Source organism: Calliphora vicina, chromosome 5, assembly GCF_958450345.1.
Source record: "Calliphora vicina chromosome 5, idCalVici1.1, whole genome shotgun sequence".
Classification (NCBI taxonomy): Eukaryota; Metazoa; Arthropoda; class Insecta; order Diptera; family Calliphoridae; genus Calliphora; species Calliphora vicina.
This window is the reverse complement of record NC_088784.1, coordinates 85,090,340-85,103,675: the sequence shown is the minus strand read 5'-3', so window position 1 is coordinate 85,103,675 and position 13,336 is coordinate 85,090,340. Positions and strand designations below refer to the sequence as shown.

General features: G+C 31.7%; 2 protein-coding genes across 3 annotated transcripts in view; one reads left to right on the top strand and one right to left on the bottom strand.

Moving 5' to 3' along the window:
• Positions 1–13,336, top strand: part of Galphao (G protein alpha o subunit) — a 131,750-nt gene that overhangs the window by 76,133 nt on the left and 42,281 nt on the right. The window lies entirely within an intron of this gene.
• Positions 1–13,336, bottom strand: part of LOC135962267 (probable cytochrome P450 49a1) — a 44,011-nt gene that overhangs the window by 1,156 nt on the left and 29,519 nt on the right. Inside the window, exons 5-11 of the mRNA XM_065514112.1 lie at positions 6,793–6,873; positions 6,605–6,721; positions 6,468–6,544; positions 6,207–6,402; positions 5,884–6,049; positions 5,614–5,783; positions 5,375–5,453 (exon numbers count right to left, since the gene is read on the bottom strand). Coding sequence (XP_065370184.1) covers positions 5,375–5,453; positions 5,614–5,783; positions 5,884–6,049; positions 6,207–6,402; positions 6,468–6,544; positions 6,605–6,721; positions 6,793–6,873 — 886 coding nt within the window. The remainder of the gene's footprint in view (positions 1–5,374; positions 5,454–5,613; positions 5,784–5,883; positions 6,050–6,206; positions 6,403–6,467; positions 6,545–6,604; positions 6,722–6,792; positions 6,874–13,336) is intronic.

Genomic DNA, 13,336 nt, shown 5'->3' with positions numbered 1-13,336 from the left:
ATTGTTTTTCATTTATTTTGTATCAAATCGAAATATTAGTCGTAGAATCAAAAAGTATATATATCTTGGGACCTCATAAGATTCTATGACACTCTAAGTATGTCTGTCCGTCGTACTGTCTGTTGAAAACACGATAGGGCTCTAACCAAAGGAGCTAGCTGGCTAAAATTTTCTACAAATTCTCTCTGTTTTTTGGGATTGAAAAACCAAAATAAACACCAAATAAAGCTTGGACATTCTTCTTTTAAAATGTTTCCGCAAAAGTAAAGAAAATCGTGGGTTTTGACAAAGTTATGAAGAAAACTCAAAAAAGGCCGACAAACTCGATTTTTGGCAAAAACTCCACTTGAGTGACCTCTAAACCTCTTCCGAAAAATCTGAAAAAAAATCTCAAAAATACTTTACCCTATAAGCTTTCAAAATATGCTTGAGCTCCAACAAAATTTTTTTTGGGGACACACTTGGTGCACTTCCACTCGAAGACCATATGGTCCATTGTGATTCCCTTCTAGAGTCATATATAGAGAAAAAAGTGTGAAAAAGAAGAATCCAAATCTGCACAGAGAGGAACAAATTGGTTAAGGATTTGAAATCACTGTAGAACGTCCTTTAAATAGGTAACCTATTCCCCTGATAAAACCTAGTATGTTACTCAGTTTACAGCCAGCAACACTCCCAAGTTCATCCAGAAATCTGTTAACTAGCCATTTAAATCTATGACCATGAAGTCTCGGGCAGTTGCACATAATGCGCTCTACTGTCTCCAACTCCTCAACATCCCCACACACCCTACAGAAATCCTGTGTGCCATTATATAATTTACCTATGAAGACCTCAATTGAGTAGTGGCCGGTTATCACTCCTACTAGAATTCTGAGACTACACCTATCTAAAATACCCTGGACACTTGGCAATACGTCCTACTACTCCAGGATTGGTTGGTGGAGTCACGGAATCTTTCAAATATTAGCCTGTAGTAGTGACATATAGGAGGTTTTACCCCCCATTCCCTAGTACCATGATCTAAATCAGAACCATGTATTGCCAGTTCATCTGCCACCTCATTTCCCTGTATGTTACAGTGCACCGGAAACCAATACCCAGAGTCTCTGACAGGAATCGAACCCGCAACCCTTGGATTGATAGTCCAGTACACTATCGTCTAGTCTATCGGGGCACCTTATTGAATAATAACTCTTCGAGAACTCTCCTACAGTCTTCCACTAAGCTGGAATATATTAAATGACATTTCAAAGCCATAAGTGCCGCCTGACTGTCCACATCTATACTCACTACAGTGTGCCTTTATCAACTCGGTGGCTTTCCAGATCTCGAAGATCTCTGCCTGGAAAACAGCATTCGTTAGAGATTCTATATGAACGTTTAATATCCTTGTCGATAAGATAAATCCCGCCCCCTGTACTAGAGTCCATCTTGGATCCATCAGTAAAACTGCACCCGCATCGAACAGTTGATAGGATTCAACCCAATTATCCCTACTGGGGAACTCTACTGTGGCATATTATTAAATGGAATTACTTGTGTTTGGTATCGTCAAAAAGGTAATTTAATGTATAATACTGTGAAATTAAAAGTTTAAATGGACTTTTTGGAGAAACATTAAATATGCATATCAATGACCTTTTGAATTGCCGTCTTTTAACTGAAAATTTGAACAAGCTGCGTTATTTAGTTTGGCTGTCAAGCCATTGATAGCTGACTACCTCGTGACTTGAGGAGAAATACATAGGAAAAAAGTGAATTTTGCTCATTAAGTATAATCGATGGTTAAGAATGGTTATAGTTATACTCTCAACCATAGATTTCAATGGTAATAAAGAGTTATACTGAATTTCGTTGTGGCCGTACAAGCATGGAAGACGCCGAACGTTCTGGACGATCAGTTGAGATCTCTACACCCAAAATATTTGGAAAAATTCATGATATGGTGCTGGCCGATCGAAGATTGAATCTCACATGGATCAGTGGTTTCAATTTTGAATGATCATTTGTGTATGAGAAAGCTTTCCGCAAGATGGCTGCTGCGTTTGCTCACAATGGGGTGCACACTAGGGTGGCCCTTAATAAACGAAAGTTGGATTTCGGGCATTCTCACGCCCCCGTTTGGTAAACATTAGTATAAAAATCATCCTGAAAAAATTTTAGGTAAATCGGTTGGGGTTAAGAAGTGCCGCAAGCCCTCTGAAGTTTTGAGATGCATTTATAAGGAGAAAAATGCATTTTTTCAGTTTTTGTAAAAATTTTGACATTAAAAAATTACTTTTGCAATTTAATAAAATGGGCTTTTATTTTAATATTTATCAAAATATGTTAATTTTGTTCCTACATTTCTTCTTCTAGTTGCCTGAGACACAGTAATGGCCTGGCGAATTTTTAATAACATTAACATTTTTTGACCAATTTCTGTTTTTTATATCTCATTAGAACGACAATTACGTACACATTTCTATTCTTTTAAATTAAATTGCAAAAGTAATTTTTTAATGGCAAAATTTTTACAAAAACTGAAAAAAATGCATTTTTTCCCCTTGTAAATGCATCTCAGAGGGCTTGCGGCACGTCTTAACCCCAACCGATTTACCTAAAATTTTTTCAGGATGATTTTTTTACTAATGTTCACCAAACTGGTGGGTGAGAATGGCCAAAATCCAACTTTCGTTTATCAAGGGTCACCCTGGTGCACACATGTGCAGTTTCCATAGCAAAAATCCATGAATTATGCTATGAATTGGTCCCTCATCCGCCCTAATCTGCGAATTTTACCCCGAATAACTATTTCTTGCTTCCAATGATGATTGCATATGACAAACAAATAATTGATGACCTCGACAAATGTTATTTTTTGGAAGGGAAACAAATTAGGAGAAAAGTTGGACAAAATTTACACTCTTTAGAGGAACCAGTGCGATATATATTTTTTGGTATATTGGGTTTTGACTAAAAATCTGAGAATTTCAAAATTCCTGTAATGTTCAACTTTAAACTCACCGATTTTTGGACTCGTATAATATATTGATTTTATAGTTTTTACGTGTAATCGGTAGGAGCATTTTCTAAACATAGATGTTAGTTTTAGTAAAATTCTAACTAAAATTCTCTGCAATATTTCAAAAATATGCATATTTAGGGAAAAATTTAGAAATTGGAGAATACATAAAGAATTGTTTATGTCGGTACACCTTTTGTTACCAAATGTTAAGTTAATAAATATTTAAAAAAGCAAACTCCGTAATTCCCAAAAAACAAATCAAAAATCAAATTTTTTTGCATTTTTTGGAATTTCTTCCATAAAGTCATAGGCCCATAATCATAGTCAGAAATAAAGTATATTTTAATAGAAATAAAGTCGTCTTTACTTAAGAGTGGACTTTAGGTCTACCATAGACAAGTTAAAGTATATTTTTGACGTTAAAGTCGACTGTAAATATAAAACTAGCTGAAGCTGTTATTAACTCATTTAACAACAGCATCAGCTGTTCTCGCCATGTAAAAAGGTTCGGCAAAAAGTAAACAAAATTATATTACAAGAATTTGGCAGAGATTTTGCAATTATTGAACAGTTATCAATAAAATTAGTACCAAAATATTCTAAATATGATATTAATCTTATCTTTTCCATTTTTCCACCACAAAGAACTTTTTTTCTTTAGTTGTCCCGGTGACTTTTATTGTTTACCTTTTTTGGTTTTTGTTTTAATTTTCTATGTCAGCTGTTCAGCGGTGCCACTTGTCTGTATTTTGTTGTATATTGTATGAAAACATTTTCTACATTTGAGGAGGCACCCAGTTTAAAGTCGGTTCAATTTAAAACATACTTTAATTTTGACTATAGTTGGGAAATAATATAAAGCGGGTTTTTAATTTAAAGTTGTTTTTAAAAAGAACCGACTTTAGTGTTTGACTATGATTATGGGCCATAGTATCTAAAACTATTAGCCATTTTGGATTTCCTGCTTTGGGATTTTATACTTAACCTAAATTCAAGATTTCGATAATAAATAGCTTAAATTCGAATGGGCCTTGAACGTATTTTAGGCATTTTCTTTTTTAATGCTTTCTTTGTTGAGATACCTTTCAAAGAAATATGAAAGCATTGTAAATTCCCTAAGAAAAAACAAAGAAAAAACGAAATTTTCGCCTTTTCTCAATTCTCAATTTCAAAATCGACAATTTTCGGACTCGTAAAAGATATAGCTTTGAAAATTTTGATATATCGTACTCGTTCAACAATACTGTATTAACTCAAAATTTTAAAATGTTCAGTAGATGGCAAAAACTGTTTGTGATTACATTTTAAGAGAATTTGAAAATCCGAATACATCATATTAAGCAAATTCCATTTGAAAATATATTTACATTGTTTTTCTTTAAATTTTTTGCAATTATTGCAAAATAAATAAATTTTTTGAGTTAATACCATTCTTCTGAAACTTCTTGATATTTTTTTGTATTATTTTATCAACAAAACAGTATCAACTCAAAATACAACCAAATTTAAATAAAACAATTTGATTATTTTTAACTTGAATAAAGGCTCAATTCAAAATAATACATTTTTTAATGAAAACATACGATGAATTTCTATTTAAATTTTTGTATTAACTCAAAATAATACCTTTTTGTTGATACAAGGTAGTCACTAATTATCACGAAAATGGTCTCAAATGTGGTTTTCGAGATGAAAGAGTAATCGGAATATGTTGAAATTTTTACAGTAGATAGATATTGATATTGTTAGTTGATTTCTTGCAAAAAGTGAATTTTTAAAAATTTTGAGTTAATACAGTATTGTTGAACGAGTGCGATATGATTATTTTTATTTTGTCTCATATTATGAAAAAACTGAGAGAAGGTTTGATAAAAATTTGAAATTTAGTAAATTGCTCCATGTGTTTTTATAGGGCTTCAAGAATATATAAAAATCATTGATTTTATACGAACCACAAAAACATGCGCCAATTTTTAAAAATGTTCAATGTCTGAGGTGTCCTACTTTGAGACCCCACTGCGCCGCTTTGGGGTAAACGGATCTTTGGGGTCCGTCTTCAATAAATAAACTCGAATATTAATTTGCTTGGAATGGCAGATTCATTTACAAAATACTTTAATTCTGTCCCACTGTACATTGTTTAAAATTCCTAATTGTTTGGCACACAAACAATTTGACGTTAAAACATTACTACATTTGCTTCTACAAATTGTTATTAATGACATTGATGTTCCTCAACCACACCCCCCCCCCCCATTTTTCTTTTCTTGGAATTTTAACCAAACGTTGACAAATTTCCCATTATCATCCCAACACCTCTGCCTTGTAATGACTTAATTCATATCCTTATTATGGCATACTTACACCTTTTGGTATGTGATAACCATTGATTACAGCATCGGATTGTAAACTACGACCATTGGCTATAACCACCGGATACATTCTACAAAATGGGACATGAAACAAATAATAAAAGAAAGAAAAGTAAAACCAAGTTAAATTAAAATTTATCACCAGCCATCATAGAACTTCCATCAAACCAACCACCACAACCATCCTCTTCTCATGTGATGTGGATGGATGTTATTTTTGCTAAATCTCACCTTAAAGTTTCCTTAATACAAGCCCTCAAATATGGTATTTGTTCAAGGGCATTTTGATTAATTTCCGCTTCACGTGTTGGAAAAACACGCTGTAATTCTTCAAATAGTTTTTGCTGTTTCTCAGGATTTTTAGCCAATTGATAGATGGTAGAAGATGCAGCCACTGAAGTCTATGTGGTTTCGTATAAAGTAAAATAAAATGATTTATATTTAAGTCTAGATATTGTTAAGTTTTATATTTTGTACTCGATAAGTAAGTAATCTGCTTACCGTATCTACACCCACTAAGAATAAATCCAATGCCAATATGGCTGCCAATTTGCGATTGCCCGTTTTACGGACAATTCTTTCCACAATACTTATATCCCCTTCCGCTTTATTAACAGTACAATTATCAGCTGCATCCATGGTGCGGCTTATATTTTTCATACAAATTCTATATGTGGAGGGAAACAGCCATAAATATAATGATACAAAAAACAAATGAATTGAGGATTATTACAAATAATACCTTTACATTCTGTTTTACTACAATTTTTAAAAATAAATCTCATACATATGGTCTATTAAATACAATTTCCTTTTCCACTTACTCTGTAAAATCATCCAAGGCTTTGTTAAAACTTCTATAAGCCTTTGTGGGATAGAATCTCCATAAAGGCATTCTCAATTCCAATTCAGGTACTGCCCAAAAGAAGGTATTTATGCAATTTATAATCTTTTGTGACTCTTCATTGCCCTCGGGGTCCAAGCAACCCAATCTAGTGTCCAAAGAAACTCTACCCACAGCTGGAAAATAAAAACAAAAATATGACTGTGAATTGAAAACCATTATAACATAAATGTTAACCTACATTCCAAAGCCCATTTGTAAAGTTCATGTAAAAAGTTATCGGGCAATTCATCATTTTCATCGCGCATTTCATGTATCCTGTGACAAAAAATAAATAAAAGATTAACTTTTGATTAATCATGTTTCCCTTTTTCTTACCTTTGCATAAATTCTGTGGCAATTTCATTTAAAGGTGGTATATACTTTCTAGCCGTCTGTGGCTGTAATAATATCTGTTGTACTTCCTGGCGAAATAGCTCCCAATTTTTGCCATGTCTATAAAACCAAACAGATTTAAAATATTACACTGAAGTCTAGGAATACAAATTATCCCTATTTGTACTTACACACCAATCAATCCCGCCGTATCACCAAAGAAATCCTTTCGTAATTTTCCTTTATAATTTTTCAAAGAAGGCATTGAAGGTCTGTAAAGTAAAAGAAAGACAGAAAATTAAAGTTTAGAATTTAATATGAAAAATATATAATTACATCATCATTATTTTATTGACCTTTTGTAACTATTACCTGACATTTTAATGGTAATTGTCGTGTAATTGTACTTTTGAAACTTGCATGCAATTTTGCAATTGTTTTAATCTTGCTCGTACTTTCCTTATTTGGTTATAGTTATAGTTTCATTACATTTTAACTGGAAATTTTTAGTCAATATTTCAATTGAATATATCATGTTCAAGTTTTAACTAGTTACTAATTAACTTGTTTAAATGGTGTTCTTATTTCCAAATTCTAGGAAGTTTATTGAAAATTTAACACACATTTTACTTAGTAATTTCTAACTAGTGACTATAACATAATACATCAATTAGTAGAGAAATATGACATGTTATCATTCGAATTCTTGAAATCATTTGGCCAATGAAAGAAAATAGTTAAAAAACAAGTAAGAAAGTATTGTCGGTCAAGCCCGACCATATAATACCCTACACCAAGTAAATGAGTAAAAATATTTTTCTTTTAAAATATCAATAATTTATATTTTTGAGTGATTTTTCGAAGGGGCCTTATATGGGAGCTATGATCAATTATGGACCGATCACCATCAAATTAGGTCGTGTGATTTATGTCTATATGAAAGTTATTTATGTTGAATTTTGTGTGTATACAAACATTTTTAAGTGATTTATGCACGTTAAAGTGATTTTCGGAAGGGGGTATATATGGGAGCTATGACTAATTATGGACCGATCGTAACAAAATTTGGTGACATGAATTTTGTCTATATAAAACTTATTTGGAGCGAAATTTGTGTAGATACATAGATAAATTAAACATTTATGACCGATAAAGTCCAATTTCGAGGGGACATTTGTATGGGGGCTAGGTGAAATAATGGACCGATTTCAGCCAGTTTCAATAGGCTTGGTCCTTGGGCCGAAAAAGTAATATGTACCAAATTTGATCGAAATATCTTCAAAATTGCGACCTGTACTCTGCGCACAAGGTTTACATGGACAGCCAGCCAACCAGACGGACGGACGGACGGACGGACATCGTTTAATCGACTCAGAAAGTGATTCTAAGTCGATCGGTATACTTTAAGGTGGGTGTTAGACTAATATTTTTGGGCGTTACAAACATCTGCACAAACGCATAATACCCTCCCCACTATGGTGGTGTAGGGTATAAAAAGTTGCTCTGCAGAAGACTTTTTATAGAAAAAGTTTGTTTCAGACGTAGAAAAAGTTGATCTTTTAAAGACGACTTTTTTATGCAAAAATATGATCTGTTACAGATGACTTTTTTATAGCAAATGTTGCTCTGTTACAGACGACTTTTCTATAGAAAATGTTTCTCTGTTACAGACGACTTTTCTATAGAAAATGTAGCTCTGTTACAGACGACTTATCTATAGAAAATGTTTCTCTGTTACAAACGACTTTTCTATAGAAAATGTTGCTCTGTTACAGACGACTTATCTATAGAAAATGTTGCTCTGTTACAGACGACTTTTCTATAGAAAATGTTGCTCTGTTACAGACGACTTTTCTATAGAAAATGTTGCTCTGTTACAGACGACTTTTCTATAGAAAATGTTGCTCTGTTACAGACGACTTTTCTATAGAAAATGTTGCTCTGTTACAGACGACTTTTTTATAGCAAATGTTGCTCTGTTACAGACGACTTTTCTATAGAAAATGTTTCTCTGTTACAGACGACTTTTCTATAGAAAATGTAGCTCTGTTACAGACGACTTATCTATAGAAAATGTTTCTCTGTTACAAACGACTTTTCTATAGAAAATGTTGCTCTGTTACAGACGACTTATCTATAGAAAATGTTGCTCTGTTACAGACGACTTTTCTATAGAAAATGTTGCTCTGTTACAGACGACTTTTCTATAGAAAATGTTGCTCTGTTACAGACGACTTTTCTATAGAAAATGTTGCTCTGTTACAGACGACTTTTCTATAGAAAATGTTGCTCTGTTACAGACGACTTTTCTATAGAAAATGTTGCTCTGTTACAGACGACTTTTCTATAGAAAATGTTGCTCTGTTACAGACGACTTTTCTATAGAAAATGTTGCTCTGTTACAGACGATTTATCTATAGAAAATGTTTCTCTGTTACAGACGACTTTTCTATAGAAAATGTTGCTCTGTTACAGACGACTTATCTATAGAAAATGTTTCTCTGTTACAGACGACTTTTCTATAGAAAATGTTGCTCTGTTACAGACGACTTATCTATAGAAAATGTTGCTCTGTTACAAACGACTTTTCTATAGAAAATGTTGCTCTGTTACAAACGACTTTTCTATAGAAAATGTTGCTCTGTTACAGACGACTTATCTATAGAAAATGTTGCTCTGTTACAGACGACTTTTCTATAGAAAATGTTGCTCTGTTACAGACGACTTTTCTATAGAAAATGTTGCTCTGTTACAGACGACTTTTCTATAGAAAATGTTGCTCTGTTACAGACGACTTTTCTATAGAAAATGTTGCTCTGTTACAGACGACTTTTCTATAGAAAATGTTGCTCTGTTACAGACGACTTTTCTATAGAAAATGTTGCTCTGTTACAGACGACTTTTCTATAGAAAATGTTGCTCTGTTACAGACGACTTTTCTATAGAAAATGTTGCTCTATTACAGACAACTTTTCTATAGAAAATGTTGCTCTATTACAGACAACTTTTCTATAGAAAATGTTGCTCTATTACAGACAACTTTTCTATAGGAAATGTTGCTCTATTACAGACAACATTTCTATAGAAAATGTTGCTCTATTACAGACAACTTTTCTATAGAAAATGTTGCTCTATTACAGACAACTTTTCTATAGAAAATGTTGCTCTATTACAGACAACTTTTCTATAGAAAATGTTGCTCTATTACAGACAACTTTTCTATAGAAAATGTTGCTCTATTACAGACAACTTTTCTATAGAAAATGTTGCTCTATTACAGACAACTTTTCTATAGAAAATGTTGCTCTATTACAGACAACTTTTCTATAGAAAATGTTGCTCTATTACAGACAACTTTTCTATAGAAAATGTTGCTCTATTACAGACAACTTTTCTATAGAAAATGTTGCTCTATTACAGACAACTTTTCTATAGAAAATGTTGCTCTATTACAGACAACTTTTCTATAGAAAATGTTGCTCTATTACAGACAACTTTTCTATAGAAAATGTTGCTCTATTACAGACAACTTTTCTATAGAAAATGTTGCTCTATTACAGACAACTTTTCTATAGAAAATGTTGCTCTATTACAGACAACTTTTCTATAGAAAATGTTGCTCTATTACAGACAACTTTTCTATAGAAAATGTTGCTCTATTACAGACAACTTTTCTATAGAAAATGTTTCTCTGTTACAGACGACTTTTCTATAGAAAATGTTGCTCTGTTACAGACGACTTATCTATAGAAAATGTTGCTCTGTTACAAACGACTTTTCTATAGAAAATGTTGCTCTGTTACAGACGACTTATCTATAGAAAATGTTGCTCTGTTACAGACGACTTTTCTATAGAAAATGTTGCTCTGTTACAGACGACTTTTCTATAGAAAATGTTTCTCTGTTACAGACGACTTTTCTATAGAAAATGTTGCTCTGTTACAAACGACTTTTCTATAGAAAATGTTGCTCTGTTACAGACGACTTATCTATAGAAAATGTTGCTCTGTTACAGACGACTTATCTATAGAAAATGTTGCTCTGTTACAGACGACTTTTCTATAGAAAATGTTGCTCTGTTACAGACGACTTTTCTATAGAAAATGTTGCTCTGTTACAGACGACTTTTCTATAGAAAATGTTGCTCTGTTACAGACGACTTTTCTATAGAAAATGTTGCTCTATTACAGACGACTTTTCTATAGAAAATGTTGCTCTATTACAGACAACTTTTCTATAGAAAATGTTGCTCTATTACAGACAACTTTTCTATAGAAAATGTTGCTCTATTACAGACAACTTTTCTATAGAAAATGTTGCTCTATTACAGACAACTTTTCTATAGAAAATGTTGCTCTATGACAGACAACTTTTCTATAGAAAATGTTGCTCTATTACAGACAACTTTTCTATAGAAAATGTTGCTCTATTACAGACAACTTTTCTATAGGAAATGTTGCTCTATTACAGACATTTCTATAGGAAATGTTGCTCTATTACAGACAACTTTTCTATAGAAAATGTTGCTCTATTACAGACAACTTTTCTATAGAAAATGTTGCTCTATTACAGACAACTTTTCTATAGAAAATGTTGCTCTATTACAGACAACTTTTCTATAGAAAATGTTGCTCTATTACAGACAACTTTTCTATAGAAAATGTTGCTCTATTACAGACAACTTTTTTATAGAAAATGTTGCTCTATTACAGACAACTTTTCTATAGAAAATGTTGCTCTATTACAGACAACTTTTCTATAGAAAATGTTGCTCTATTACAGACAACTTTTCTATAGAAAATGTTGCTCTATTACAGACAACTTTTCTATAGAAAATGTTGCTCTATTACAGACAACTTTTCTATAGAAAATGTTGCTCTATTACAGACAACTTTTCTATAGAAAATGTTGCTCTATTACAGACAACTTTTCTATAGAAAATGTTGCTCTATTACAGACAACTTTTCTATAGAAAATGTTGCTCTATTACAGACAACTTTTCTATAGAAAATGTTGCTCTATTACAGACAACTTTTCTATAGAAAATGTTGCTCTATTACAGACAACTTTTCTATAGAAAATGTTGCTCTATTACAGACAACTTTTCTATAGAAAATGTTGCTCTATTACAGACAACTTTTCTATAGAAAATGTTGCTCTATTACAGACAACTTTTCTATAGAAAATGTTGCTCTATTACAGACAACTTTTCTATAGAAAATGTTGCTCTATTACAGACAACTTTTCTATAGAAAATGTTGCTCTATTACAGACAACTTTTCTATAGAAAATGTTGCTCTATTACAGACAACTTTTCTATAGAAAATGTTGCTCTATTACAGACAACTTTTCTATAGAAAATGTTGCTCTATTACAGACAACTTTTCTATAGAAAATGTTGCTCTATTACAGACAACTTTTCTATAGAAAATGTTGCTCTATTACAGACAACTTTTCTATGTTACTCTATTACAGACAACTTTTCTATAGAAAATGTTGCTCTATTACAGACAACTTTTCTATAGAAAATGTTGCTCTATTACAGACAACTTTTCTATAGAAAATGTTGCTCTATTACAGACAACTTTTCTATAGAAAAAAGTTGCTCTGTTTCAGACAACTTTTCTATAGAAAAAAGTTGCTCTGTTTCAGACAACTTTTCTATAGAAAAAAGTTGCTCTGTTTCAGACAACTTTTCTATAGAAAAAAGTTGCTCTGTTTCAGACAACTTTTCTATAGAAAAAAGTTGCTCTGTTTCAGACAACTTTTCTATAGAAAAAAGTTGCTCTGTTTCAGACAACTTTTCTATAGAAAAAAGTTGCTCTGTTTCAGACAACTTTTCTATAGAAAAATTTGAGCTGTTACAGACGGCTTTATGACAAGTTTCAGCTCTGTTTCATACATTTATTTATAGAAAAAATTGCCACTCATGATGGAGGGTGTCTAACTATACGCCTACCTTGTCTACCGCTTGTTTAATTTATTTTAATTTGTTAATCCTTTACTGTGTAAGCAATGAAATTCTTGGAATTTTATTTAAATATTTGCCATTTATTGCTAATTAAACAATAATATTAAGATCTTCCTACTTAAATGTTAAATTTATCTCTATCTTTAATATAATTTTGCTGCCAGAGAGTTTACAATGTGTAAATAATGCAATGTCATGAATTGTTAATTAATTTTCTTCAGTAAACAAAAACATATGTAGGTTTTATTAACTACAAGATTTCTCTCTTAAATTTTACACCTTCGGGCAATTATTGTTTTTTTGTTAAAAATAGAGCAAATAATAATAATATTTAAGAATATGTTGGGTATTTATTTATAACTGATGTAAACCTGATATAAACAATTACATGTGTTTATTATATTTATGTTTCCCACATATGTTATTTGTTGGTGTAATCTTATGTTTATTTACAATATTTATAAATAATTTTAAATGCATGCCATATTTATTTATTTTTAAATGTGTTAAGGTCAGTTGTATGTACGTCTGCCTGTCTGTCCATCTGTCTGTCGGTAGTTAATCTTTTGTTCAAATATAAAACTTGAAAATTCTTTGCTACAATCTTCAATTTCATATAAAAATACTTGTAAATATTCAACAAATAAAATTTAAATTTTATTGTTTCCCAAAATAATCATGATTATGCTAACAAATACGAGTATCACTTCATCTCCACATCAACCATTCCATTCATAAACCTTAAAAAGCCAGAAATTATAAAT